Source organism: Odontesthes bonariensis, chromosome 7, assembly GCF_027942865.1.
Source record: "Odontesthes bonariensis isolate fOdoBon6 chromosome 7, fOdoBon6.hap1, whole genome shotgun sequence".
Lineage (NCBI taxonomy): Eukaryota > Metazoa > Chordata > Actinopteri > Atheriniformes > Atherinopsidae > Odontesthes > Odontesthes bonariensis.
Window position 1 is genome coordinate 31,410,248 of NC_134512.1, and position 24,993 is coordinate 31,435,240.

The window sequence follows — 24,993 nt, forward strand, 5'->3', positions numbered from 1 at the left end:
GAAAAGCTGCTGAATTTTTCTCTTGTGAAGATTGTAGACTTTGACATATTATTTTGATGGCTCTGATAGCCAAAAATCATGTTCTGTAAGCCATCATGTCTTACCCAAAGATGTAAAACTACAACAGAAGCGGATTCAATGTATTTCGAGGCATCATGTGTCCAATCAAAAATACCTGAGAAGACACAGGTCTGAGGCCATCCTTTTTCAGACATTTGCTCTACCAAGTCTACCATTTGGGTTTTGCCATTCTATTCTGATGTTGTTCCAACCAGTGATCCAGGCAACATTATGAGTAAGAGCAGGAATGTCTATTAATCAGTAAGATTGTTTGCTTGTTGTTGAATGTGTTTTTCAGTCTGTCTTGCTCTTGTTTGCAATTTCTGCATGGAGGCATGACCCTCTTGACATACCTTTGGCTGGTGAGTGGTGCATCTCTAATTTTTTCAAAGTTATAAAAACCAACACAAAGTGACTTACAATTGGGATACTTCCATTTGCACATAATCTTGGATAATTTAGCTTCCTCTTCATGAGAATAACTGCAAACAATGTTCGATCTAGCCATTGCAAAATGTAACAGAAACAGGGCAGGCCAGCATCATCTGTTGGCATGTGGGTGGGGCCAGATTAGTAGGGTCAAGGAAAACACCCAGCAAAAGACCCAAATTCCCAGGTTCCTGTTGTAGAAATGCACAGACAGTAGACCAGAGTTTTCCAAATCAGCTACATGTCTTAATCAGCATTTTAAAATAAATCTTTTATTCTGAAAGATTAATCTCAATGTATAAAATGTACTGCATGTTGGTGAACTGCTGTGGATCCTCTGAGCTCTTCATTCCTTAGACTGAAGCTGCTTCATGGGAAAAGTTAAGCTCGAACAAACTTCGATGTCATCGATGTAGAAAATAAAAACCTCACAGAGGAAGAAAACCATGGCAACATTAACAGACTAAAGACAAATCATCAGTCGGCAGCGTCCCTTACAGCTGACGTGTGTTCAACAATTGTCCATGCAGCAGCAGAAATATCTCCAAGCATTCTAGGAGCAGCAGCGGTGCAGGAACTTTTTGAAGAACTTCCTAAATTCTGTGTTGAAGATGGTGTAGATGATGGGGTTGAGAGCACTGTTGACGTAGCCGAGCCATGTCACCACACTCATCAGGGCTGGTGGGATGTGGCAGCCCTGACAGAGAGCTCGCATTGTGTGAAGAACAAAGAAAGGAGTCCAGCAGAAGAGAAAGGCACCTGCAAGAGGAGAAGAATAATTATAAAGAAGGGACACCAAAAGTCCCTGTCAAGGCTTTCAGATGGATGTAGTTTAATCTCTGTGCAAAACAAACAAAAACTGGAGTTCCAGGCTGTGTTTCAGCAAGAATAATGCAAAGGGGAGATTGCGAGCCTAACACAGTCCATGTTGACATTTCCCGCAAAGTAAAAAAAAAAAGCTATCTTGTAATTTCCCTACCTGCGGTGTGGGTTATAGTTAATTTTGCTCCCTAGGGAAACCCCCATCAATGTAATCCACAACACAATCTATTACTGCTCATCCATAGTCGATATAGTATATACAGTAGGAAAATTATAATGCCAACACCTAGCTGGGTGACCAGATAGGTGTTTTCGTCGCTCTTTCATTGTGATACTTGAATGTAAAACTGGGCCTTCAGTCTAGCTAAGAAAGAAATAGCTACAAAGGGGCGCAGATGGGATTTTTGAACTGGGGGGGACCAAGCTGTCAACAAATCATTTCAACTCAATAAGTTGTTTTTGAGTAATTTGGGCATTAACTTGCGCTCAAGTAGTTACTTTTGTAATACCACATGGGCCAATAGTTTGCACTAAAAAGCCATTGTAGAATTATTTGAAATCATGGATAAACAACAAAGAATATTATTAAACAAAGGCCTACCCGATTAACACCAGCCATACATTAGGAAACTGTCTGGAATACCAATCACTCACCAAAACCTCATGCTTTACGCAAAATGAGTTTTAATCAAGCGTTTGTGTGTGAAATCAGAAGTGGAAACCACAACATATTTTCTAAATAAAGAGTAGCAGATAGCATGAATTCTATGAAAGGCTGGTAAGATTAACTTTTCGAGCTGGATCCGACTTCACATGGGGTTCAGATTAAAAATCAGACTTGGATCTAGGAAATTCCAACATCCGTTTACAACTGGAACGCATCTTTAGTTGTAGCACACAAATGCCGGGCTCTCAATGCACGCTCCAATGTAAAGTAGTCAAAGTAACGGGACATTAATCATCGGTTTTATCGGCGATGCCGCCTTAAGTACGGACGGGATGGGGGGGACGGATCGGGGTCACTGTGGATCTGGGGGGGTCATGTCCCCCCCGTCCCCAGTGCCATCTGTGCGCATGCTACAAAGCCAAAGCACTATCTAATCTGTCAAACACGGTGGCGCTTCTGTTATGGTTTGGTCATGCATAGCTGGCAATGGAATGCAGAAATTTATTGATAATCCCAAAGTCAAATTCATTTAGAAAGTATATTTAAAACAGTCAGAATTCACCAAAGTGCTATAGACATTAAGCTACAACAGTAGAAAAACAAATAAAGCAAAGATAATGTTTTTAACTGTTCAAAGTGGAAAGGCATAAAATGAATAGGAGATTTGTAAAACACATTTCTAAAATAAATAAACTATAGAAGTCTTAAAATGCTGAAGATGTTGAGTGATGTTAAAAGCCACAGAGAACACCTTCAGATGAGTCGTAAATCTTTAAATAGATGGGGCATATTAAATTGACAGCTGAGGGCTGCTCCAAAGCTTTGCAGCAGAGTTAACAGGATAAATGAAGATTCCCTCAGGAGCCGTCAATGTGCTCACATTTAGCCAAATGCAAATGCTCAATTGACATTTCATCTTATACACACATCCAAGCTATCAAAGAGCTTTTCAGGATGGTGGATATCAATCATCCTTACCAGCTTGCCTATCCATCTACCTGCCTATAGTATTATCCATCAGTAGTGACCATTCAGTTTATCTTGCATCACTCTTCCAATGTTAACAGGACATTTGTTGCCTGACAACATATAAAAAGGCTGTCAGCAACTTTCAGATGCATTATTAAATAAAACTAGATAAATCCAGATTACAGGACCCACAATAGCTAATAATTAATTTCTTGTTTGATAGCAACTGGACCACTTCATTGGTTATTTTCCTGTAACTGATCAGTTTTACCCCCAAATCGCTCCCCTGAAGCTGAAAAAAATCATGAGTATTGCCAGCATACAAACGCCAGTCTGACCAAGCTCTATTTAATAATTGGATTTCAGATTAAGGAGCTGCAAGGATTAGCTGCAGTGTGTGCAAGGGGTTCAGTTGCAAAGCTATTAATAGGCTGACCCACTCTGAGTGAAGTGCCTTGGAACAGGCAGCAGTGAAGAGCTCAGGTTCCTGCCATCACCAGTTGCGTCACTCTTCATGTAAATACCTGTGTGAGTGTTTCTGCGCTTCAGTTGTTCTACAGAAGTCAAGCAAAGTGGGATAGTCTTGCAAAACACAACCCACTTCCAAAGTTCATTCTGAGTGAAAATTCCAGCAACACTTGCAGCATTAAGGCCAATTTTATTCTGGAACAGATGCATTTTGACTTGTCCTCAGTCAAGGGCTTGCTGATGAAAGCCACAGGCTTGAATCATGTTGGTCTTATAATCTGTGTTGGACTGACTGGCATGTTATTAATATGTCAGCACTCATACAATTTAAAGGTGTCAATTCAATTTAAAGATTGGTAAGCACGTAATTAGTGCAGCCATTTTCTTCAGCCAGAGGGCTTTGGCTACTACAAAGGTTGCTCTAGTTTAAACATTTAAAGTCAGTTTTACACCATGTACTTCTCCAATAAAGTAAAATTGTTCATGGACCAAGAACTTTTAATCATGGAAGAGATGAGCTTCATTCTTTCGTCTCACATTTAAGTTTAACATATTACATATAGATCTGCTGAAATATGGGGCTGCTTTATGGCTGGGCTATTACAGATCTTCTCCAGGTTGCTATAATTATAAAATTGAGGCTTTATTTCAATCAAGCACAATATAACTTACTGTCTTCTGTGTAGTCTGTTAAGAGATATTTGTCCTCAAATGCCTCTAGGTTCTACTTTGTAGAACTGTGTTTTTAAGGTCCACATCTTTGGAAAAACGGATGTCAAGCCTATCCAACGCAACGCTTTGTGACAGCTTTGGAGAGAAGAGATTACAAAGCTATCTGACCGTTGCAGGGCTCTCCCCTTTCAAGGGAAAGTGACAAGCCCAGTCATTTATACTAAAATTTATTTTCCAAGAATGTCCAGGCAGAGGCGCACCTTGTCAACAGGCAAGGCAGGCAACTGCTTGGAGCCCCGAACCACTAGGAGGCCCCCGAGAGCTGAAGTGCATCAATCAAAGATTGTCTAGTTACTTTATAAACTGTCCCAAACAGTGGCGAACATGTTTTCTTTGAACAGTTAAATTTAAATGATTTAATATAAGATTGTCTAGTTAACATGCCATTCTATAATTCCATAATTGCATTGTTGACTTCGTCAAACTCACGTCAAGTTCCACTGTAGGCTATGTTCGCGGAGAACTAGAACTTATTCTTTAGATGTATATTTTAAAAATAACAATGTTTTTCATGTTTGGAACATGTTTGGAATAAAAAGAGGTTTTATTTCATACATTTTTCGTTGGTGTCAGATGTTTTGGTGACTACCGAACACTGGTCGGTAGGGCCCCCTAGGATTTTTTTGCTTGGGGCCCCCACAGACTCTAGAATCCCCACTGTGTCCAGGCCAAGGTAGGCAGCAGCTCAGGTCAGCAGTAACAACACAACAGTACATACTCACACTGTACACAAAATAAAATATACATGTAGATACCCAGATAGCAGTGGACTCCGGGGCGGATCTGCCCTCAAGCCGGGCAGGTCCGCCGTCCTGATCAACCGCTCGCCCCGCCTCTACACAGTGTTATATCTCATCAGCGAACTCTAGGCGGATCTGCACATTGTGCGCGCTCTTTTCAAACCTCTGCTTCAGCTGCATTTGGAGTTGGGCAGCGACACGCCCCGTCCCCCAAACAATGTACTGTGAACAGCAGAAGCGCTGCACACTCTAGGCGGATCCGCACCATTCTTTATTACAGCGTCATTCGAAGTTGGAAGTTGGAAAGCAACAGCGAAACGTCTCCTTCGGCAGATCGTACACTGTAAGTAAACTGTTAAAACTGTTAATATGTGCTTGTTTATGCAGATGGAAAGTGGGTGAATCTGTCTCTATGACTTTTCTCAGTTGAAAAAAGCAGTTTTTGGTCAGCTGTTTGCAGTGTTGCACTAATGACATGTCTTTGTCAAACACAACACCCAGGTTTCTTAGGCTCGGTTTAACAGACTGGCCCAAGTCACCCAAGTACTGGTTAATCCCTGGAATGGAGTCATCAGGGGCAATAACCAGTGTTTCAGTTTTGTCCACATTTAGCTGCAAGGTGTTGTCATTTAGCCATTGTTTTATCTCCACCAAACAATGAACTAAGGAATTTAGCCTCTGGAGCTCAGTTGGCTTGAAAGAGCAGTAAAGCTGGATATCATCAGCAAATATGTGGTACGAAACATCAAAAAATGATTTTTCCCAAAGGGATCAAATACAGCAAAAATAATACAGGACCCAAGACAGCACCTTAAGGGACTCCACACAGCAGTGTTAGCTGTGACACTAAAACTACGCCCAGAAAGGTATGACAAGAAACAGTGTAGAACTGAACCTGACAGACCTACTTCAACCCTCAGTCTTCTCAGCAGGATTTGGTGGTCAATGGTGTCAAAGGCTGAGGACAGATCTAAAATAACTAGAACAGTGCATTTTCCTGAATCAGCAGACATCAGAATGTCACTGGACACTTTCAGCAAGGCCGTCTCCGTAGAGTGATATTTGCGGAAACCAGCCTGAAACGTCTCATGGATGTTACTTTGATCCAGGAATAATGACAGTTGTTCAGAGACCACCTTCTCTAGGATCTTGGACAAGAGTGGTAGCTTTGAAATAGGCCTGAAATTACTGAGGACAGTCGGGTCTAAGCCTGTCTTTTTAAATAAGGGCTCCACTATGGCATGCTTAAATGTATTGGGAAACACACTTGTTGAAAGAGAGAGGTTAACCATTTTATAGAGGATGAAGGAGGCAGGGAGACCAGTACAGCACAATGGATAGCAGATGAGATGAAGTACCCAGAGAGAACCCATGCATGTACAGGGAGAACATGCAAACCACATACAGAAAGACCCCTGGCTGGATTCTAACACCTGCAACACTGTGCAGCCTCGTAATAATAACCCAATTTTAGGTCTTTTGCAGCTTCACAATAAATCATTTTCAAGTGTATAAGGCTAAACTGGTGGGATTTTTATGGAGTCATTTCTAGTTGATAAGCAAGTTTTTATCTGTATCTACTTTTGTTAATAAAGTCATAATAAATAAAGGTTCTGGACCAAATGAGTCCACCTCCGTTATAAGTATCATAAATGGATCCAAAACGGCTCCAGGCCGGATGATGTGTTCTATGAACGGATCCAGAACGGATCCAAAACGGATCCGGGCCGGATGTGGCACTCAATGAGTGGATCCGGATAGGGTCCGGGGCGGATCCGACCCGGATCCGTGATATGGATCTGTTCCGGATCCGTTCCGGTGTGCAAGTGAACTCCGATCCGGGTCCGTTTTGCGGATCCGTTCCTGAGCCTACCCTAAATCCGGAACGGATCCGGTCCGGAGTCCGTTTTCTATCTGGGTATCATATAACAGAACTATAAAACATAAATTAAAGTTCAGAAAAATAAGAGGAAAAAAAGTTAAAGAATGTTTCCTCCTCCTCATATAGAGGGTCTCTATTTATGACATAAAGCCAAGGAATTCTCTTTAATGCTGCTACACAGGAAGTGACTCACCCACAACGACAGGAAGCACCTTCATAGCCTTCCTCTCACGGTTGTTGATCTTGGCTCTTTTCCTTCTGGGAGGGTTGGGGTTGAACTTGATCTCTGCGAAGCTCACCGTTGGCACAGGGCTGTCCTTGCACTTTGATTGCTGTGGATGGTCTGTGGATGGGAAAGTGGACGGCTCGTCCGGTGTATCCATAAGTTCCCGCTCTATGACTGGTGGAAGTGGCGGCGGCAGTGAAGCCAGAGGTGGCAGCGAGGCTGCGGCCTCCTGCAGTTTGCGACAGGCCTGGATGCTGCTCTTCAGCTTAGCTTTCCGTGCCTTCTCCCAGCGGTGCAGTCCACGGAACATGCCGCAGTACAGCAGCAACATGATGGGACAGGGGATGAAGAAGGAACACACAGAGGAGTAAATGACATAGTCAGTGTTTTCCAGTTTACACTGGCTGGGATCACGGCCTGGGATGTTGTTGATGCCAAACATGATGGGTGAGGCCACAGCCATGGCCAGGATCCAGGTGGCTGACAGCAGCACTGTCTGGCGCAGGTCCACATGCTTTCTGTTGTAGTTCAGAGGTATCAACACAGCAATGAATCTGCAAGAGGTAAACAAAATAAATAAATCTGTTGTCAGTACTGGGGTGGACATGATTATTTGTTGAAAGGTTTTCTTCACAAGGGTGAAAATAATTTGGACTGCTTTGTTGTCAGTTGTTAGAGTGGGTTGTCCAATAACTGAAAGGTTGGCAGTTCAAAACCCACTCTGGCAACTCTGAAACTGACAGCTGGAGGGGTGTCAGTCCACCTCCTTGCCATGGCTGAAGTGCCCTTGAGCAAGGCACCGTATCCCAATACTCCCCAGACACTGTGATTGGTGCTGCCCACCGCTCCAGTGTATGCATCTGTCTCTATGAGTGTGTGACCATTTGTGTGTTCCACAGGTGCCATCCTGGATGGGTTAAAAGCAGAGGACAAATGTCATGTATTTCCCTGTACATGACAATAAATCTATTCTTAATCTTAATCTTGTTTTAGAATCTGAGTACCCACCAGTTGCCCACTAATTTCCCCACATGCTACAGTTCTTTACAGCATCAATGTAAACAAGCAACACTGGTTTTGTGAAGGTGGTGCAAGAAGAAAGGTCTAACAGGTGAGAGAAGTGGATCAGTTCAGGGTGATCTGCTTGTTTTATATTGGTGAGGTGACACACTGAAATAAAGAAATATTATTTCTTATAATCCCATTTGATTATCATTACACTTGTAGACATTTAAAAAGCACACATTTCTTGTTGTAAATGCATTTTCAGACAAACAGCAAAGACCATCACTTTTCTTTAAGCAGCCTTTAAATCCATCCATTTTTTATATACACTCTTTCCAATTCAGGGTTGACTCTTTAATATTGAACACACTGATGTTTTTCTGCTGGAATAAGTAGAAAAAATATACAAATTGATAATAATAATTGTTTATAGTCACAGGATAATGATTATAAATTAAGGAACACAATTTTAACAGACACTGCCCTTTTTTTTAGTGCTTAATATCCAAAAATCTCTATAACACATAACAGACTTAGGACGGAGTATTAGGACCACATTTTAAAAAAAAAAAAATAATTGAGAATAAATTACAAGAATAAAGTCGTTATTAAATATGGCAAGAGTAAATTACGAGAATAAAGTCGTTATCAAATATGGTGAATGGCCCGCTAATCCATCCACCGATAACCCTGCAGTCGACCAATTCCAGCCATTTCCCCCTCCAGAAAGGCAGCGATTTCCTCCAAGTCCACCTGCTTTTTTCTGAGGAAAAGATTAATTTTCTTGCATATTCTTTATAAAGTCCTGATACTTATGAAAACGTGATGCTGATGTGCCAAAAGATTAAGTTTGTGAAACCTATGCTAACGTACAATTTTAAAAAATGCTCCACGCCCCTCATTTTAACAACTCTCCTCCTCTGAAACAACAGGTTAGAATATTTACGACTTTATTCCCGTAATTTATTCTTGAATTATTTACGACTTTAATCTCGAAATGTATTCTCTCCATATTTAATTATGACTTAATTCTCGTAATTTATTCTCGCCATATTTAATTATGACTTTATTCTCGAATTATTATTTTTTTTTAAATGTGGCCCTAATACTCCGTCGTACAGACTTTAATGTCCAAACTTTGTATAACTGATTCTTCTTAAGAGAACAGTTTGTGAAAGTGTTTTTGTGAAATGGATGATATTTCAACATATATTGATGTAATAACAGAGCCGAGATGCTTAGAAATTCATATGTAAATCGGCCACTATGCAGTTTGAAGATTATACCTTTACACTAAAGCACATTTTAAAAAGAGTATTTTTGCTTGTAATCAATCAGGCAATTTTAGATTATGGTGTTTTTAGTTTAACTTGAGTAAAAGTTCTGAATATTTCATTCATAAATGGGTCATTAATAAGTAATCACTCTCCAGATTAATCTCAGCGTTATACTTTATATACTTATTCCTTTGCTCCCTGATGTTTTAACAGTTTCCTGTTTATTATGCTGCCATTGTAATGTTTTTTTGATTATCACCTCTATAGATGATAATGATAATATCATTTATAGATACGATAGTGATAATACCTCAGCATCTAGAGTGTTCATTTGTTTTACACCAATCACAAATAAAGTAAAAAGAAAACTTCAGTAATGTCCAGGTTCTCTGTACAGGAACAAATTATGTATCACTGACAGTTCCAAGATCTCCCTGGATAAACATCTTACCACTGTTTGATTGCATTGGCAATATTTAACTCTGTTTCCAAAATCCTTACAATGTATGGAGAAAGATTTTTACATATCTGTCAGTGTCAAAAATATGTGAACCTTTTCTTTCAATATAAAGTGTGACCCTCTTCAAAGCAATAACCGTGACAAAAGGTTTTTGGTAATGGTTGATAAGTGCTGAACATCACCTCAAATGACTTTCTGCCTATTTCTCCCGACAAAACAATTAAATTGAGGGATGTTGCTGGGTTTCCTCACATTAAATGCTTGCTTTGATCCTTCAGCAACATTTCTATTGGATTGAAGGTCAAGATTTCTTCTTTAACCATGTTTTCCATTATACACACGATCCACAAATGCCTTGTGTTGGTCAGACTTTCCTGTTCCTTTAACAGAGCACACAGCTGATTGTCCTCGCTGAAAATATTTAACCTTAATTTCACCTTGAAATTAAAAGCTCATTTTACAAGTTTACTTATGTTTGCCACACAGGGATATGGGAAGTTTGATCATTATCCTCAAAAATAAATCGTCAACACTGTTACTTTTTTGTCCCATTTACTTTATTGGCTTCTCTTTATCTACTTTCAGGACTTGAGATAAAAGCTGATGTTTGATCATATTCACTCAAAAATGCAGAAAATTGTAAAAGGTTTTAAAGCTTCAATTTTTTTTTTTTTAAATGGTTATGCCACCGTGTCTCGACCTTGTTATCCAGGTCACTGTTGTGTAGGAAAGACATGTTGACTGCTTTATGTCTACCTTCTCATACATTCAGATCAAGATTCCTAGTGTTTCACTTGACTAAATAAGAAAATAACAATAAAAAAATATGAATAAGCGGGCTTATTATACCTTATGGAGATTGAAAGCAGTAATGCTGGTTCCTTTTTTCCTATTTCTGCTTTATCACAATTTGCTGGTCGTGTGGTGGTTAGCACCATTACCTCACAGCAAGAGGGGTTCTGGTTCAAACCCAAAAGGTAAGACAAAGGTAACAGAATTCAATATACATTCACAGATTAAACCTTTTTTGTTAATTTTAAGGGCTCTGCAGACTGTTTAGCCCATGGACAGTCCATCAATCTTTCGTGCACTTTTGACAGTTGGACATGAGTCAGTTTTCTGTGAGACACCGGGCAGAGCAGAAAAAATTCCTTTTCCAGCAGCAACCCTCTTCAGTCCTTCAAGTTCTGTTTCCTGCCTTGAATTATTCAGACTCTGTCATCCTCTTAGGCCTCTAAATACTAATGGCTCCTTCAGAAAGCTTCGGATCATCGCCATCCATCCACTTTAGCCTCTCTGCTCCCCATCGCTGTAATATAATAATATTTCCTTAAGCTGGTACATCTGATTTGCGGATGCAGCTCTTCTGCTCAGAGTCTCATCCTTCAACATGAATGAAGACTTTAGATAATCTCATTGAGTCAAACTAAAGAGCACAGAGTGAAACTGGCAGTTAATCGCAGCAGGCACATTCTTCACTCAAGGCTTTGAATTGTTCCGTCCCCTTTGATTCTTCTTATTTTAGAGCTTTTACAAGAGACAGACAAAAGGTTGCTGTCTGATGCAACTGTCTGACCCTGACAACCCTCAGATGTATATCTGATGATGTACGCTGTGTCCCAAACAGATTCTACAAGGCTCTGGCCTGATGTATGTACGACCTGGATGTTCCTGAAAATCCTGACAGGAGACCTATTAAAACGCTAGTTATCAAACAAGGTCTCTATGTACTGACCGAACTTTGGTCTCTTACTTTCAGAGTCACAAAATGTTCTTTAGAATTTCTGCGGGATAGTGAGACATAGGCTACTACATACTCATTGATCAGACAGTATGCAGAGCGTTTACCCACAATGCATTTCGTTCCTGCCCGAGCCGAAATCAGCCGGCCTGAAGCTGATTTTGGCTCGGGCTATAAACTCTGTAAATATATAACTTTAGCAACATTTGAAACATTTTCAGGTGAGAAAGTAGTCGTTTAGATCCCCAACGTGTTGAAAACCTGACAAAATACCGGCTATTTACAAATTTTCTTCCCACGAATTCGGCGCTACTAAAGCTAGCCGTAGTGAGCAACGCACTTTCGGTTATTTTCACAAAATAAAATACCCGTTGCCTTTTGTCATAGGGAAAGCCATTACGATACAATTGGTGCTTTTGTTTTGAAAACAGGAAGTGAACCTACCCTCGTTGTAGCTAGCTTGAAACTGCCGTTTTGACAGGAAATGACGATCGGCGACGTCAAATTACGTTGCATCTTGGGTAGTTTGAGTATGACAAGTAACCTCATGATGACTACTCAACATTTCGGCGAATCTACTATGCATCTAGTATACATCCGGGAACTTAAAAAAGTTAGTATGAGTAGTAGGAGAAGTATGCGGTTTCGAACACAGCCTTAGTTTGACTGAAAATCATTTAATTCTGTTTTTATTCACACAGATTGTGATCCTACTCCTGCTGTCCAGGGGATGATCAAATGATAATTAAAAAAAATAATTTGTACCTTAACTTTTTCATCTGAAATATGATTTAATTATTGTTGTTTTTATCATTGTATCCTCATCTGCTGTGTGTATTCATAATTTTCTGTATTGTACATGGTACAAAACTGTGATTTATTAATTTGATGATGGTGTATTCATTCTATGTTTATTATCAATCGAACTAATCACTCATATGTCCATTGCCAGTTGTGTCAGTCAACTGTTCGGAGTGCGACCTTTGGTACTGAAAGAGTAATTAAGTGGTCGGTCGCCAAGTGGGGTGGGGCCATAGGAGAGTTTTCCCAAGAATAAGAACATGAGTTACAAAAGTAGCAGCCAGTGGGTTTTTCGCTCCTATGCACTGCGAACAGTGGACAATTTTGATGGTAATGTGAAAGATTTAAATGATTGTTGAATTCAGTATCATTTAAGGTGATTTGGTGCATACATATTCCTCTTTTTTTGCAGTATTTTAATTTATTCAAGATGTTCCAGTTGATTTAGAATTACTAGAACAATTTAGTGTTAATCATGTGTGATGATTTTCTTGTTTAGATTAGATTATTAGATTATTTCTTTATTAAATCCCTGATAAGTGATTTCAGGGGGGATTATGTGGGAGAGCAGAGCCATGACACTTGTCCTAATTACACAGTGTGCCTTGTTGTCCGGTTTATGAATATTGTTTGAAGTTAGGATGAGCTCTGTCTAGATAGTGGTGGAAGATGAGGCGCCGAAAAGAGATTGGGTTTGGGCCACGTACGCATTGAATGAGTCAGGAGAGTATAAAAGATTGTCACAAGCTGAGGTCAAAGGGAATTTCCGGGCATTCTGAAATGTACATGTCTCTGTGACGGTCTGTTCCATAAATTCCCCATAAGAGGCTGACCACGGCGCGTCCGACTCATTTTTCTCCACAACACTTCTACAGGTGAGCACTAACCTGTCAATGCTGATGGCACAGAGGTTGAAGATAGAAGCGGTGCACAGCATCACATCCATGGTCATCAGAAAATCACAGATGGTGGTGTTGAGGGTCCACACACCGTCCTGGAACTGAAACACACAAAGACAAGCTCAGAATTTTTCTTCTTTCTCTAACAGTATCTACTCTACATTAGCCAAAACTACCAATGCATACATGTAAAAATGGTCCATGTATTTGAAAGTGCTGTAACCACAGATCATGTTCCTCAAAAGCTTATTGAAGTTTAATCTGAGGGGTGCAAAGTGATTAATGGAAAGAAAAAGCGGAACATAGAAACTTTCCTAGAAAGGAAAAAAAATAGTTTAATTGTATTTTTATCTGAATAATTTGACCTTGTTTGTCAGTTTGGTGGATTTAACCCCTCTTAGAAACTGTCACTGTGTAGTTTATGTTTTATCAAGGGGACTAAAAAGCCTGAAAGTAACTTTAACATTACATTGTATTTAAAACATCATTGTGATTTATAAATAAATTATCTGATAAAAAAAAGAAAAAGAATAACAAGTACATGAAAAAAATAAACAACTAATTATAAATGCACTAATAAAATGGTGTATGGCAAAATGACAAAATGCATGAAATACTTCAAATTAAAGCTCTGCTACAAGACCCAGCTGCTGAACTATGCTTAATTTTTTCTTTAGTTATTAGTTATTTTTCAATCAGCGGAATATATGTTGACAAAATACAAAGATGAGACGTGAGCAGGAAACAACAGGAAACTATGAGGAATGTATAAATAAGCAGACACAGAGAAAAAGCAAGGTTACTGACAAAATTCTCAGCTAGATTATGGACTCATTGTAGTTGTTTTACTGTTTTTTTTATAATCCATTGTGAGATCGGCCCTTCAGGCCCCTCGCCTGAACTCTGGACCCTGGATGAAAGCAACCTCAAGAGGAATGTAGCCCCCCGACTGTGTTTGGTTGTTGTTCTCATAGCTCCAAGAGACAAAGACGGCACCAGGGCACTGATTGCAGTTTGACCAAGACTCTGCCTCCAACAGTCAGCTGTTACTGTGTTAAAGAAACAGACATTGATTTATAAAATTGATTTATATTAAAGCTGGTGTAAGAACAAGACTTAGTATGCTCTGTTTATCAGATATTTGTGTCTGTTTTAGACTGTCATTAAGCCTGGTCAGTGATGTCAGAGAAAGGTTTGGGCCACTGTGTCAGGAAACACAAGGAGCAGCTGAGGTTCGGAGTTAACACTTTAAGAGACGTTATACTCATTTCATACACAGACTGAGTTTGGATGCAGACTGCAAGGTAAAATTCTGAGGTCCCATTAGAAGGACAAAGAAAAATTAAGTTCATATCAATGATGAAATAATAATCCGACAAATGTAAACTTTCAAATTACAGATACGGTGGCCTGCAAAAGTATTCACCCCCCTTGGCATTTTTCATATTGTTGCCTCACAACCTCGAATTAAAATGGATTGTTTGAGAGTTTGACCATTTCATTTACAGAACATGCCAACAATCTTGAAGATGTATTATTTCTTTTTATTGTGAAGCAAACAACAAAGAGGAGAAAATAACAGAAAACTTCAGCGTGCATAACTGTTCACCCCCCTAAAGTCAGTACTTTGTAGAGCCACCTTTTGCGGCAATTACAGTTGCAAGTCGCTTTGGATAAGTCTCTATGAGCTTGCCACATTTTGCCACTGGGATTTTTGCTCATTCCTCGATGCAAAACTGCTCCAAGTCCTTCATGTTGGATGGTTTTCGCTTGTGAACAGAAATCTTCAAATCTAACCACAGATTCTCAATTGGATTGAGGTCTGGACTTTGACTAGGCCATTCCAACACATTTAAAGGTTACATGTTAAATTTTCTGTGTCTCATCTGACCAGAGCACCTTCCTCCATACATTTGGGGAGTCGCCCACTGTTGTATCGTAATAAGAAGCAGCCGTGACTTTACTTTACCCACTTTATTAATACAAAATAAAAACAGGGAGGACGTTGTGTGTAGCATGGCCTGTTGCTTCTAGGCGGTAACCTCTTCTTCTCTCCTTCTGCTCTGTCTCCTCTCTACTCACAGCGCCTCTAGCATTCAGGCGGAAACACCACATATCCCCCTTAAAGGGACATTATGTAATTTCTTCCACCATCTAGTGGTGCAATTTTATTTTGCAAAGTCGAATGAATTTGCTCTCTAGTGCCTCACGTTTTCAAATGTGCGTTGCAACTTCTTGAACTACGGCAGGCGGTATGTGTCAAGATTCAAGAAGCTATAGCTTCAGACTCAAGGTCCATACAAACAAAAAGACATCAAGACACACAGTACAAAGGATTACATAACACACATACAATAACACTATAAATACAGATGTCAGATAACAGAAGTTGACAGCCTTTGGTGTGCAAGCAATGCAATTAGTCATATTCCGGGAGTTACCGGAAGTGACGTTGACGCAGCGGTAGCGTTAGCAGCAGTGTGTAGTTGCTATCTGGATGTTCTTTTAAATAAACTCCCGGTAAACTTACAAACTTTCTAATGCCTCGTTTTGTGAGTTAAGAGCCTATGTGTACTACGGCAGAAGTTTGGTAACAATCAATGCATTATTAGTGGGATAATTTACGAGATAAAATCTATTTACCATTAGCGCCGGTAGCGGACGTGACGTCAAAATGACGTCATTTCCGCTTCCAGGCCTGGCGTTGGGATACGTCCCCTACCCGGGGACCATATATTAAATTGATTTTTGGAACAGGGAGATGGAATAGGGGCTTGCTCCGTCCACTCCACGCATCGACCTGGTTTTGCAGTATCTCCAGGAACGGTGCACTAAAAAAAAAAAAAAAAGGCCTGGCGTTGGGGAAAACGCGATTCGAAGTGCTTTATGTCCCTCTCGGCACTTCGTCGTTTTTCATTGGCCCGGAAGGACATGGCAGCCTCCATAGAGCTTGCCCGCTCTATGTAGATACAGACAAGTTATTCTTCACTCAGGAGGATAAGTGATATTTTTGACAGAGATAATTTTACACCAATGAGGACTAATTTATGAATGAATATGTTGATTTGAGCTAATAAATGACTTAATATATTACATTGTGTCCCTTTAATAAGCAAACCTTGTCTATTTGAACAATAGCTTTCACATTTCAAAGTAAAATGTTTTCTTTCCTGCTCTAACTTGTAACATGACATGTATGACACTGTCTGTAAATTATTTTCATAAAGAACTTGAAAAAAAAATGCTAGCACGTTTTTTGTTACAAATGTTATCGTGGAAAAATGGCAAATATTTTGGTTACATGCATTTAGTATGGGCCTTTTACGGCCAGTCATTCTTACAGAAGGGCACATCAGAGTTCCTGGCCTGCAGAATATCCTGTGTGTGGGGGTAGGGTGCTGGCAGGGACACAACTCAATAATTAGGCTTCTTTACACAACAATAGGAGGCAGTTAGTGGTATGTTAGACTTATTCATATTCTAGTGATATACATTTTTTTTTTCTCATTTCACTTCACCAACTTAGAATATTTTGAGCAGATCCAGATTTATTCTTAATCACAGAATGATCCCTCTTAGGCATCCCAAAGCTCTTCTCTGGATGTTGGCTGCTTTTTGTTCTGTTCTCTGTCAAGATTATCTCACATTGTTTCAATGTTGAGGTCTGGCCTCTAGCTAATTAACCATAAGCTTATGAAGCTTATTCTTAGGGATGGCTCAGGTGATATTGAAACATCCCATTGTTAAGCTGCTTTAAGGCTTTAGCATGGTTGCTGCGTCCGCTCGCGTGAGCGTTGTTGATGACGTCACGATTTCGTGCCGGCTATTTATAGTGGCGCGAGTCAATGCGCCAGTAGTTGCAATCTTCTCCGTCACAGAGGTGTCGCTGCTACGTAAAGGTTACATCACTTCGACTCTCTGCCCTCGTCTTTACTTTCACGTATCTGTCCCGTAGCTTCTTCCACACTCTCTTACAGAACTCTCCCTCTTTCCCCAAAGTTCTGCCCATCTCTGTCCATGAGTTTTGGGTGTTTACGTGGTCCCTGTCCTGTTTCACTGCAGTGTCGTACAGGTGCTGTACAAACGCATCTCCTCCCTGAGCCTGGTCTTACATTGGTCCATCCGGTTTATCGTTCTCAGCACGCGCAAAGTTACAAAATTCGACTGGTGCACGACAACGCGCTGCGCCGCCTTTTCATGGCACGCACCAGGCCTGAAACATCATTTTGACGTCACGGACCGCCCACGCAGTGAGCGACGCGTCAACTATAAATCCAGCTTTAGGCCCATGCACGCTCAGGACCATGGAATTGGATCCAAGAGACGTTTCGCTGCAATCTGTCGGTTTTGTTAACTAGGAAATTGTTTTTGAATTGGCTCTGTATGTATGAATTGGACTCATTTTTAATCTAATGAATTGGATTTGAATGGATTATGATTTCAATTGGACTGTAATTGACTTGAATTGGACTGTATTATTGAAGTGCCTTGAGATGACATTGGTTGTGATTTGGTGCTATACAAATAAATTTAATTGAATAAGGAAGATTTATCACTCCATCAGATCTTTTGTCACTGATTTTGTCTCATTTGGCATACCTCAGACTTTTCTCCCTGTTTCCCTGTGGAAAAGCGAGATAGTGCTGTGAGCTAGTGGTGGCAAAGCACTAGCTCACAGCACTATCTCTCTGAGAGACCTCAGTCAGTCCGAATCAGGAACACCATCTCCAACACCACCAAATTGAGCACTTTCGGAATCACTTTGTTTGTGCAAAATACTATTTGTCAAAAACAACCTGTTGCAAAGATATATAAAATGTTCCCATTTTATTCAGCTGCTTCTACGACAAATGCCAAAGTGCCGTTTTAAAATAGTACTTTGTCAAGTTGTTTGTTACGTGTAGACAGAAAACCGGTCCAACCCTCGAGGTTGCCGTCTTTTTTTGTGCATCAAGGATTCATAGGTAATTGTTAAGTGGCCAACAATGAAACAAAAAATAACATATTCCTTTAAAAACTGTCAGACATACTAACTGGACGAAAAATTTGTTAAAAACCAGCCAATGTCCAAAGAAAAACTTTAAAAGACTCAATAATTTAGAAAACTGTTGCTCAAAACGTTTTAAAAAGAAGACAAGAAAATCTGGCTCCTTAGGACCAAAACATAAAGACCTGAGAGTGAACTTTTCTATAGTTTAGTATAGATAACAAACTGAGTAAAAGTGCTAATTTTAATAAAATACACACTTAAACATCCAATTGAAAAGCATTCTAGGTTAAGGCTGTGGAGATCTTGCAGTTGCATGTACACTTCAGTTTTTTTCCTTCTGATTCTTGTTCTATGAGGACAGATCCCAAATATTAAATGTATCAAAAGTTTTATTTTCTCTTTCAAATAGTTGGCCTGATCATAATTGTGAGAATTATTCTGAGACATCAGAAAACAGTAAACTTGAAAGAATGCATAAATGCATTGCTTGAAACTCTCTTTATTCTGAGTTACTATGATGCACCCGAACACACTGACATTGTGGACTGAATTTTTACCAGGAAAGGCTTGCTTTGTTGCTTCATGTGTTATAAATCAAATACCAAAATTCATTGAATACACTTAAGTAAAGATAAGAAGAATCCAAAAAAGATCTGACCTTGTTTATCGAATACAAATTAAAACAGAGATGTATATATTAATCTCACATTCTTTGCCTTGTCAGGACAACATAAGCTGTGAATAACCTGTGAGGAAACCTCTACAGTACCTTTCTTATGAGTTTGATAGACACAGGCCCTGGTCCTAACTGTCACCTACAGCTTCCTGATCAGGTCATAACCCTGCCCATCCTTTTCAAATGACCAGACTCACTGCGGCAAACCTGTGATGCATCCTATAGATATCAATATTTGACAAAACTCTAAATAATTAAGGTTAATGACCCTATTCTGTCCACTGCTCGTGCGTGGCTCTGCACTGAGTAACAGATAGCTAAACACTTAGTTTGGCGTTGAAAAGGTGAAAGGATGACACAGACGTGGAAGTAAGTTGAGGCTTAACTGTTTGTCTATGTCGCGCCTTACAAGCCAGATATTCTTTCTCGTGAAAAAAACAAAGCTTCTCCAGAGCTCAAGAGCAGTGGATGCACCAGATTTAAATCAGATTTTCATGTATAAAAACATACAAGATGGCCAGTCTCAGCTGTGACCTTGCCCGTGTGACTCTGATAACCAACGGAAATCTATGGAGTTTCAAAATAAAAGAGCACCTTTCAGAACAGAGTTAAGAGTCACTGCTGTGCCACATCACATACTCTGTTTGTGAACTTTAAAAATCACATTATCCTGAATTTTCAATTTCCTTTATCATCAATTTGCTTAGATTTAAAGAGACCATGTATCACTTTCTGCTTTATTTCCAGTAGGGGTGGGTGAAAAAAATCGATTCATGTACATATCGCAATTTCTTATGGGATGATTTAAAAAAAAAAATCGATTTTTCTCCCCTGAATCGATTATATTACGTTATATCCGTGTCCAGAAAAACTTCATCAATTTATTACATTAAGTTATGTTAAAACTAGCCCACATTTGTGCTGTGCGGACATTTCAATTAACTTTGTAACTGTAAACTTCAAAAAAAAAAAATGCTGTACTTTTTGTCTCAGTTGAAATAAATGTCAGCTGCTGGTGTGCATTGTTTATGAGAACGACATTCATTCTCAAAGTGTATGATTCAACTTGTTTGTTTTTTTAAGGAGGAAGAAAATTGCAATTACTGATTATATCGAACAGCAATACTTGTAGAATCGCAATTATCAAGAATCATGATACAAATTGAATCGGCACCTTAGAATCGTGATACAGTCGAATCGTGACCAAAGCATATCGTCCCACCCCTAATTTCCACATTAATTAGCTGTCACACCGCTGTGAGATCAAGCAGCTTTTTTGTCTTGTCTCCATGTCATGTCTTGTCATTTCCTGTTATATTTTGAAAGATTAACTCTCCTCTCGTTTCAGGTCACTTGCCCTTCCTCTCGTGTTCCAGTCTGATTCTGGCATGAATGATTCCACCTGTTCCCTGTTAACCCTGTGTGTATAAGAGTCCGCGTCTCCCCTTGTCTTGTGCCAGTGTGTCGTATTTGTTGGTCCTAACGTGCTTCACTCTCGCCTTTGCTAAGCCAAAGTCCAAGTACCAAGTCATCGTTTTGATCGAGTCCTCGCTAAGAGAGTTTTTTGTTTCTTGATAACTTTAATAGAATAGCCTTGATTAAGCATAGTTTAAGTTTTATAGCGTTCTTGCTTTTTCCTCCAAGTGGAGTGACCTTTTGTTTGGATAATATTTCATACTGTAGTGCCTCCTATTTTTCAGGTTAGGTTTTTTTGTTTTCCTCCTTAGTGGAGTGATTCTTGTTTTGATAAATGTTCATAGATATGCTTCTCTCATTTTGGGACAAGTATATATATTATTGATAACTTCTATAGTCTGCTTTGTTCTCTCTTGGAGAGTTTTTGGGAAATCCAAAGCTTGTGGATTAAACATCTCCTGCTCCTGTGTGCTCCATTCCCTGGGTGTGACAATTAGCTACCGCTAACAACACCACCAGTCTGATGTTATCTCGGTGCAGCAGCACCACCTCAGTCAAATAATTGATTAGAACCTATTATAAAGTACTTAATGATTAATTTGTGAGGTTTTAAGGGCATTTAAGGTTTGAGGGTTACAACTTTTTTTTTTTTGTAACTTTGAAAGCTAAAGGACATTTTCGAGTTCAATTTCAACAACTGAATTTTGGTCAAGAGTTTTGATACCTTGAAAATCATAAATCACGCATTAGAGCCCTTTTAATGATCCAGCTGTATTCATTTTTATAATCCCATGAAAAACCCAATGTAATGGTTACATTGAGGAATTTTAAAGTAAAAACTTAGGGAATTCAATTATTTTCTTGAATTCACAGGATTTTGCTGCTGCATAACAGGCCAGTGGCTCATTTTTCACACAACACATTTGTTGCTCTACTTTTGTGACCTTAGTTGCCGTAGTACAGAGCAGGGATTTGATTTTAGCAGGAATAAACAATTTTATACGGAAGCAAACATAGCGTAAGAAAGAGAAACGCAGTAAAAGCCCAACAGAGTCAACGAGAAGCTGAGAAATAAGAGTTGTGAGCTGTGTAGTAACAGGATCAGAGTGTGTGTACAACAGCTTTTCTTATGTTTATGGCACAGTCTTAATGGATTTAATTCAAGTTTTTCAATCAAACTCTGATCTTATTACCTTAATAATGAGACAACTAATGGTTCAGTTATGGTCGAAATTTGGGTCAAACATGTTATGCTGTCTGGATTCATTTGAATGGGTGATGTTTAGTGTATTCTCAACTCAACTCAACTCAAACTTTATTTATAGAGCACATTTAAAAAACAACTGAGGTTGACCAAAGTGCTGTACAGGATAAAAGCTGCATTAAAGGTAAAAGTGACTCAGATAATGCAAGCAGTTAAAATCAATAGATGCTAAAACACAGTGCAATAAAATAGAATAAAATAAGTTCAAATAAAATACATTAAAATAAATAAAATAAAGATATAAAATAAATCAAGGTTATCGGCCAAGAGTCTACTTAAATATGATTAAAAGCCAGGGAGAAAAAGTGTGTTTTTAAGGAGGATTTAAAAGCCTCAAAAGATCCTGCAGATTGAATGTGCCAGGGAAGGTTATTCCAGAGCCGAGGGCAGCTGCCACAAAGGCTCGGTCACCTTTGGTTTTGAGTTTTGTTTTAGGGGGGACCAGTAGGAGCTGATTCGAGGATCTCAGTGATCTGGCAAGGGAGTGGATATGAAGGAGCTCGGTCAAATATTGTGGGGCTAAGCCATTAAGAGCTTTAAAAAAACAAACAATACAAATTTTAAAATCTATTCTAAAAGCAACTGGGAGCCAATGCAGCGAAGCTAAGACCGGGGATATGTGGTCACGCTTGGGTTTACCGGTGAGGAGGCGGGCCGCTGCGTTTTATACCAGCTGCTGGCGTTGCAATGGTGACTGATCGAGGTCAAAGTAGGGAGAGTTACAGTAATGCAAAAGTAAATATTCTCCACAGCAGTTTAGATGAAACTGGCTTAGAAGTTTCATAAAGAGATGGAACTTCAAAGAGATGACAAAGTCGAAGTCCATCACTGTCAGGATCTGGGTTTTTAGTGATGTTTTTGTACTGAGTTATTGGTTCTATTATTTTTATTCAGTGCTCTTAGTTCTTAGATCAGTCTTTGTTTCATCTTAGTTCTGTTTCTCTTAGTATTCAGTTATGTTTAATCAATCCTTGTTTATTCTTTGTTAGTTAGTGTGCTCCCCCTCACCCCCTGTGCCATCTCTCTCTCTCTCTCTCCTCAGTCCACTTTCTGCCCTCTTCACCCACACCTGCGTCCTGTCAGTAATCAACCTCCCCAGTGTACATGTGTCATTCTAGTTTCACCACTCCTTACAGGATCCTCGTCTTATTTGTCTCCCGTCCCCCTTCCCGTTATCACCTCTAGCCAGTTTTAAGATTCCTTAGTCAGTTTTGGTTTTGTTCTTGTGCTCCCTGCGTTCTTGGATTTTTGTATCATCATTTACTTTTTCATTAAATCGTCATGATCAACTCACCTCCCCTACGTTGTCTGCATTTGGGTCCAACTTCACAACTCCGCACCATTACAATCACAGTTTAGGGTAATATGACATCTGAACTCCATGCTGCCGACCAATACATCCATCGTTGTATGATTATGTGTGAATGATTAGAACAAAAAACACTGTGTAGCGAGCTTTGAGTGAATGTGACATGTAGTGTGAAAACACTTTGAGTTGTCAGATTGAACAGAAAATACAAGTGAAGTCCATTTACCATACAAAGCCACAGCACTATCTAGTCTGTCAAACACTGTGGCACTTCTGTTATGTTTTGGTCATGCATAGCTGGCAATGGAATACAGAAATGTATTGATAATTTCACTGTCAAATTCATTTAGACAGTATGTTTAAAACAGCCAGAGTTGGCCAATGTGATAAATACACATCAAGATACAACAAAAACAAATAAAGCAAAGAGAATACTTTTAACTGATGGCAAATGAATAGGAGATGTATAAAATACATTTCTAAAAGAAATAAACTATAAAAAGTCTTAAAATGCTGAAGATGTTGAGTGAAGTTAAAAGCCACAGAGAACACATACATCTTCAGATGAGTCGTAAATCTTTAGGTAGGGCATTTTAAAATGCCAGCTGGGGCCCCTGAAACAGACAAGGCCCCACTAGCTTAATTACATGCAACTCTGATTTGGGCATGGTAACACTTTATTTAAAGGTAAATAATTAATAAATTATTAATTTGACACTATAGTACCAAAGAGGATGTTTGCGTTGCGTGTCTAATTTATTCATATTTCCGTTCCAAGACAGCGTGCCTCACCTCGGAGTAGACGAAGAGCGGCAGAACGAGCACTGCGAGCATCAGGTCCGCCACCGCCAGACTCACGATGAAGTAGTTTGTGGTGGTCTTCAGTGCCTTCTCGGTGAACACGCTCAAACACACCAGCAGGTTCCCGCAGATTATGACCACGATCAGCAGCACCCCAAACAGCAGCGCGGGCACGTTGTGTCCCGCCGCCTCCGCCTCCTCCGCTGCGCTCAGGTTGGCCGCCATCCCCGCCGCCGTTCCTCAGTCCGTCCAACCCGGTCCGAGCCACAGCAGCGCGGACAGCGGGCTCTCATGAAGGCCGAGTCTGGCTCTGGTACCCACAATGTCGTCTCATATTGCTGCAGAGATTCGACACAGACTCGAGCAGACTTTAATGAGGAGCTCCTACGGCGCTTCGGTGCGCAAATACGCAAAACCCGGTCTGCGTAAATCAGGACGGCACCAGTCAAACTTTGGTCCTATTTGCGAACTATAAAGTATATTCAAATATTAGATAGGCTGTGCAATGATTGAGTTTCGTCTGTCTTTGTCACGAAGGACATTTTTGTCGAGGAAACACACTCGGCACAACTGACAAAAGTTTGGCCAAAGGTGCACTAAAATAATAAAATCGTCTGAAAGTTGCTGACCATGTCCTCTTCGCTAAGTTGCAAAGAATTTCAGAAATCACTCTGCGTTCAGATAGCGGCCAATGTGTCGGGCAGAGAGCGTTTTCAGCTTCGGTGTATATACCTGCGTCCTCACGAAGGCCACCAGGGCCGAATTAATCGATTAAAGCCGATTATCAGTTGCGCTTTACATGTCCTTCATCCTGAGCTTCAGCAGGAGACAGTTTGTCCACCTGCCTGTATATGCTTTGCGAGCGTCCGCGTTAGTGTTCGTTACACTGTGTGTGTTCAAGGGAGAGAGAGAGATAGAGAGGGAGGGAGAGGAGTGATTGTTGGGGGAAAAGAATCCTAAAGTTTACCAACACTTAAAAAATACATGGCCACATAAATCAGGGTGAGACTGGGTTTGGTGATTAGTGTCAGAGAGGCTCTTGGGTGAGGTCACAGAGAGATTCAACAAAACATGCTTTAGAGTTTAACGAGAAGGACTCTAATGGAGGACTCTGATTTAATTTGAGCAATATAAGTGCAACACTTCTTCAGACAGAAATACTTTTTTTAAAAGACCCAGAAAGATCAGAGAAAGAGGACAGGCTGACCAAACACTACAGTAATTGACTCGATCTTAATGTAATGAGCAGAAAAACATGTCAGAATGCTTGCTGGGATAGCAACACAGAGGATCATAACCAGATGTGTTTCATGAACAGAAGTTTGAGGTTGTGGAGGGTAGATTTATCTACGTAACAGG

At 39.9% G+C, this 24,993-nt stretch overlaps 1 protein-coding gene and 1 pseudogene across 1 annotated transcript; one reads left to right on the top strand and one right to left on the bottom strand.

The window, feature by feature from the left end:
• Nucleotides 1–804: 804 nt before the first annotated feature.
• Nucleotides 805–23,918, bottom strand: LOC142384792 (D(4) dopamine receptor-like). The gene is made up of 4 exons (XM_075471098.1): nucleotides 23,626–23,918; nucleotides 13,167–13,279; nucleotides 6,963–7,549; nucleotides 805–1,248 (listed from the first exon to the last, which is right to left on the bottom strand). The coding sequence occupies exons 1-4, from the start codon at nucleotides 23,857–23,859 to the stop codon at nucleotides 1,043–1,045; spliced, it is 1,140 nt and encodes a 379-aa protein (XP_075327213.1). The 5' UTR covers nucleotides 23,860–23,918; the 3' UTR covers nucleotides 805–1,042.
• Nucleotides 15,864–16,015, top strand: LOC142384941 (U2 spliceosomal RNA; annotated as a pseudogene).
• Nucleotides 23,919–24,993: the final 1,075 nt, after the last annotated feature.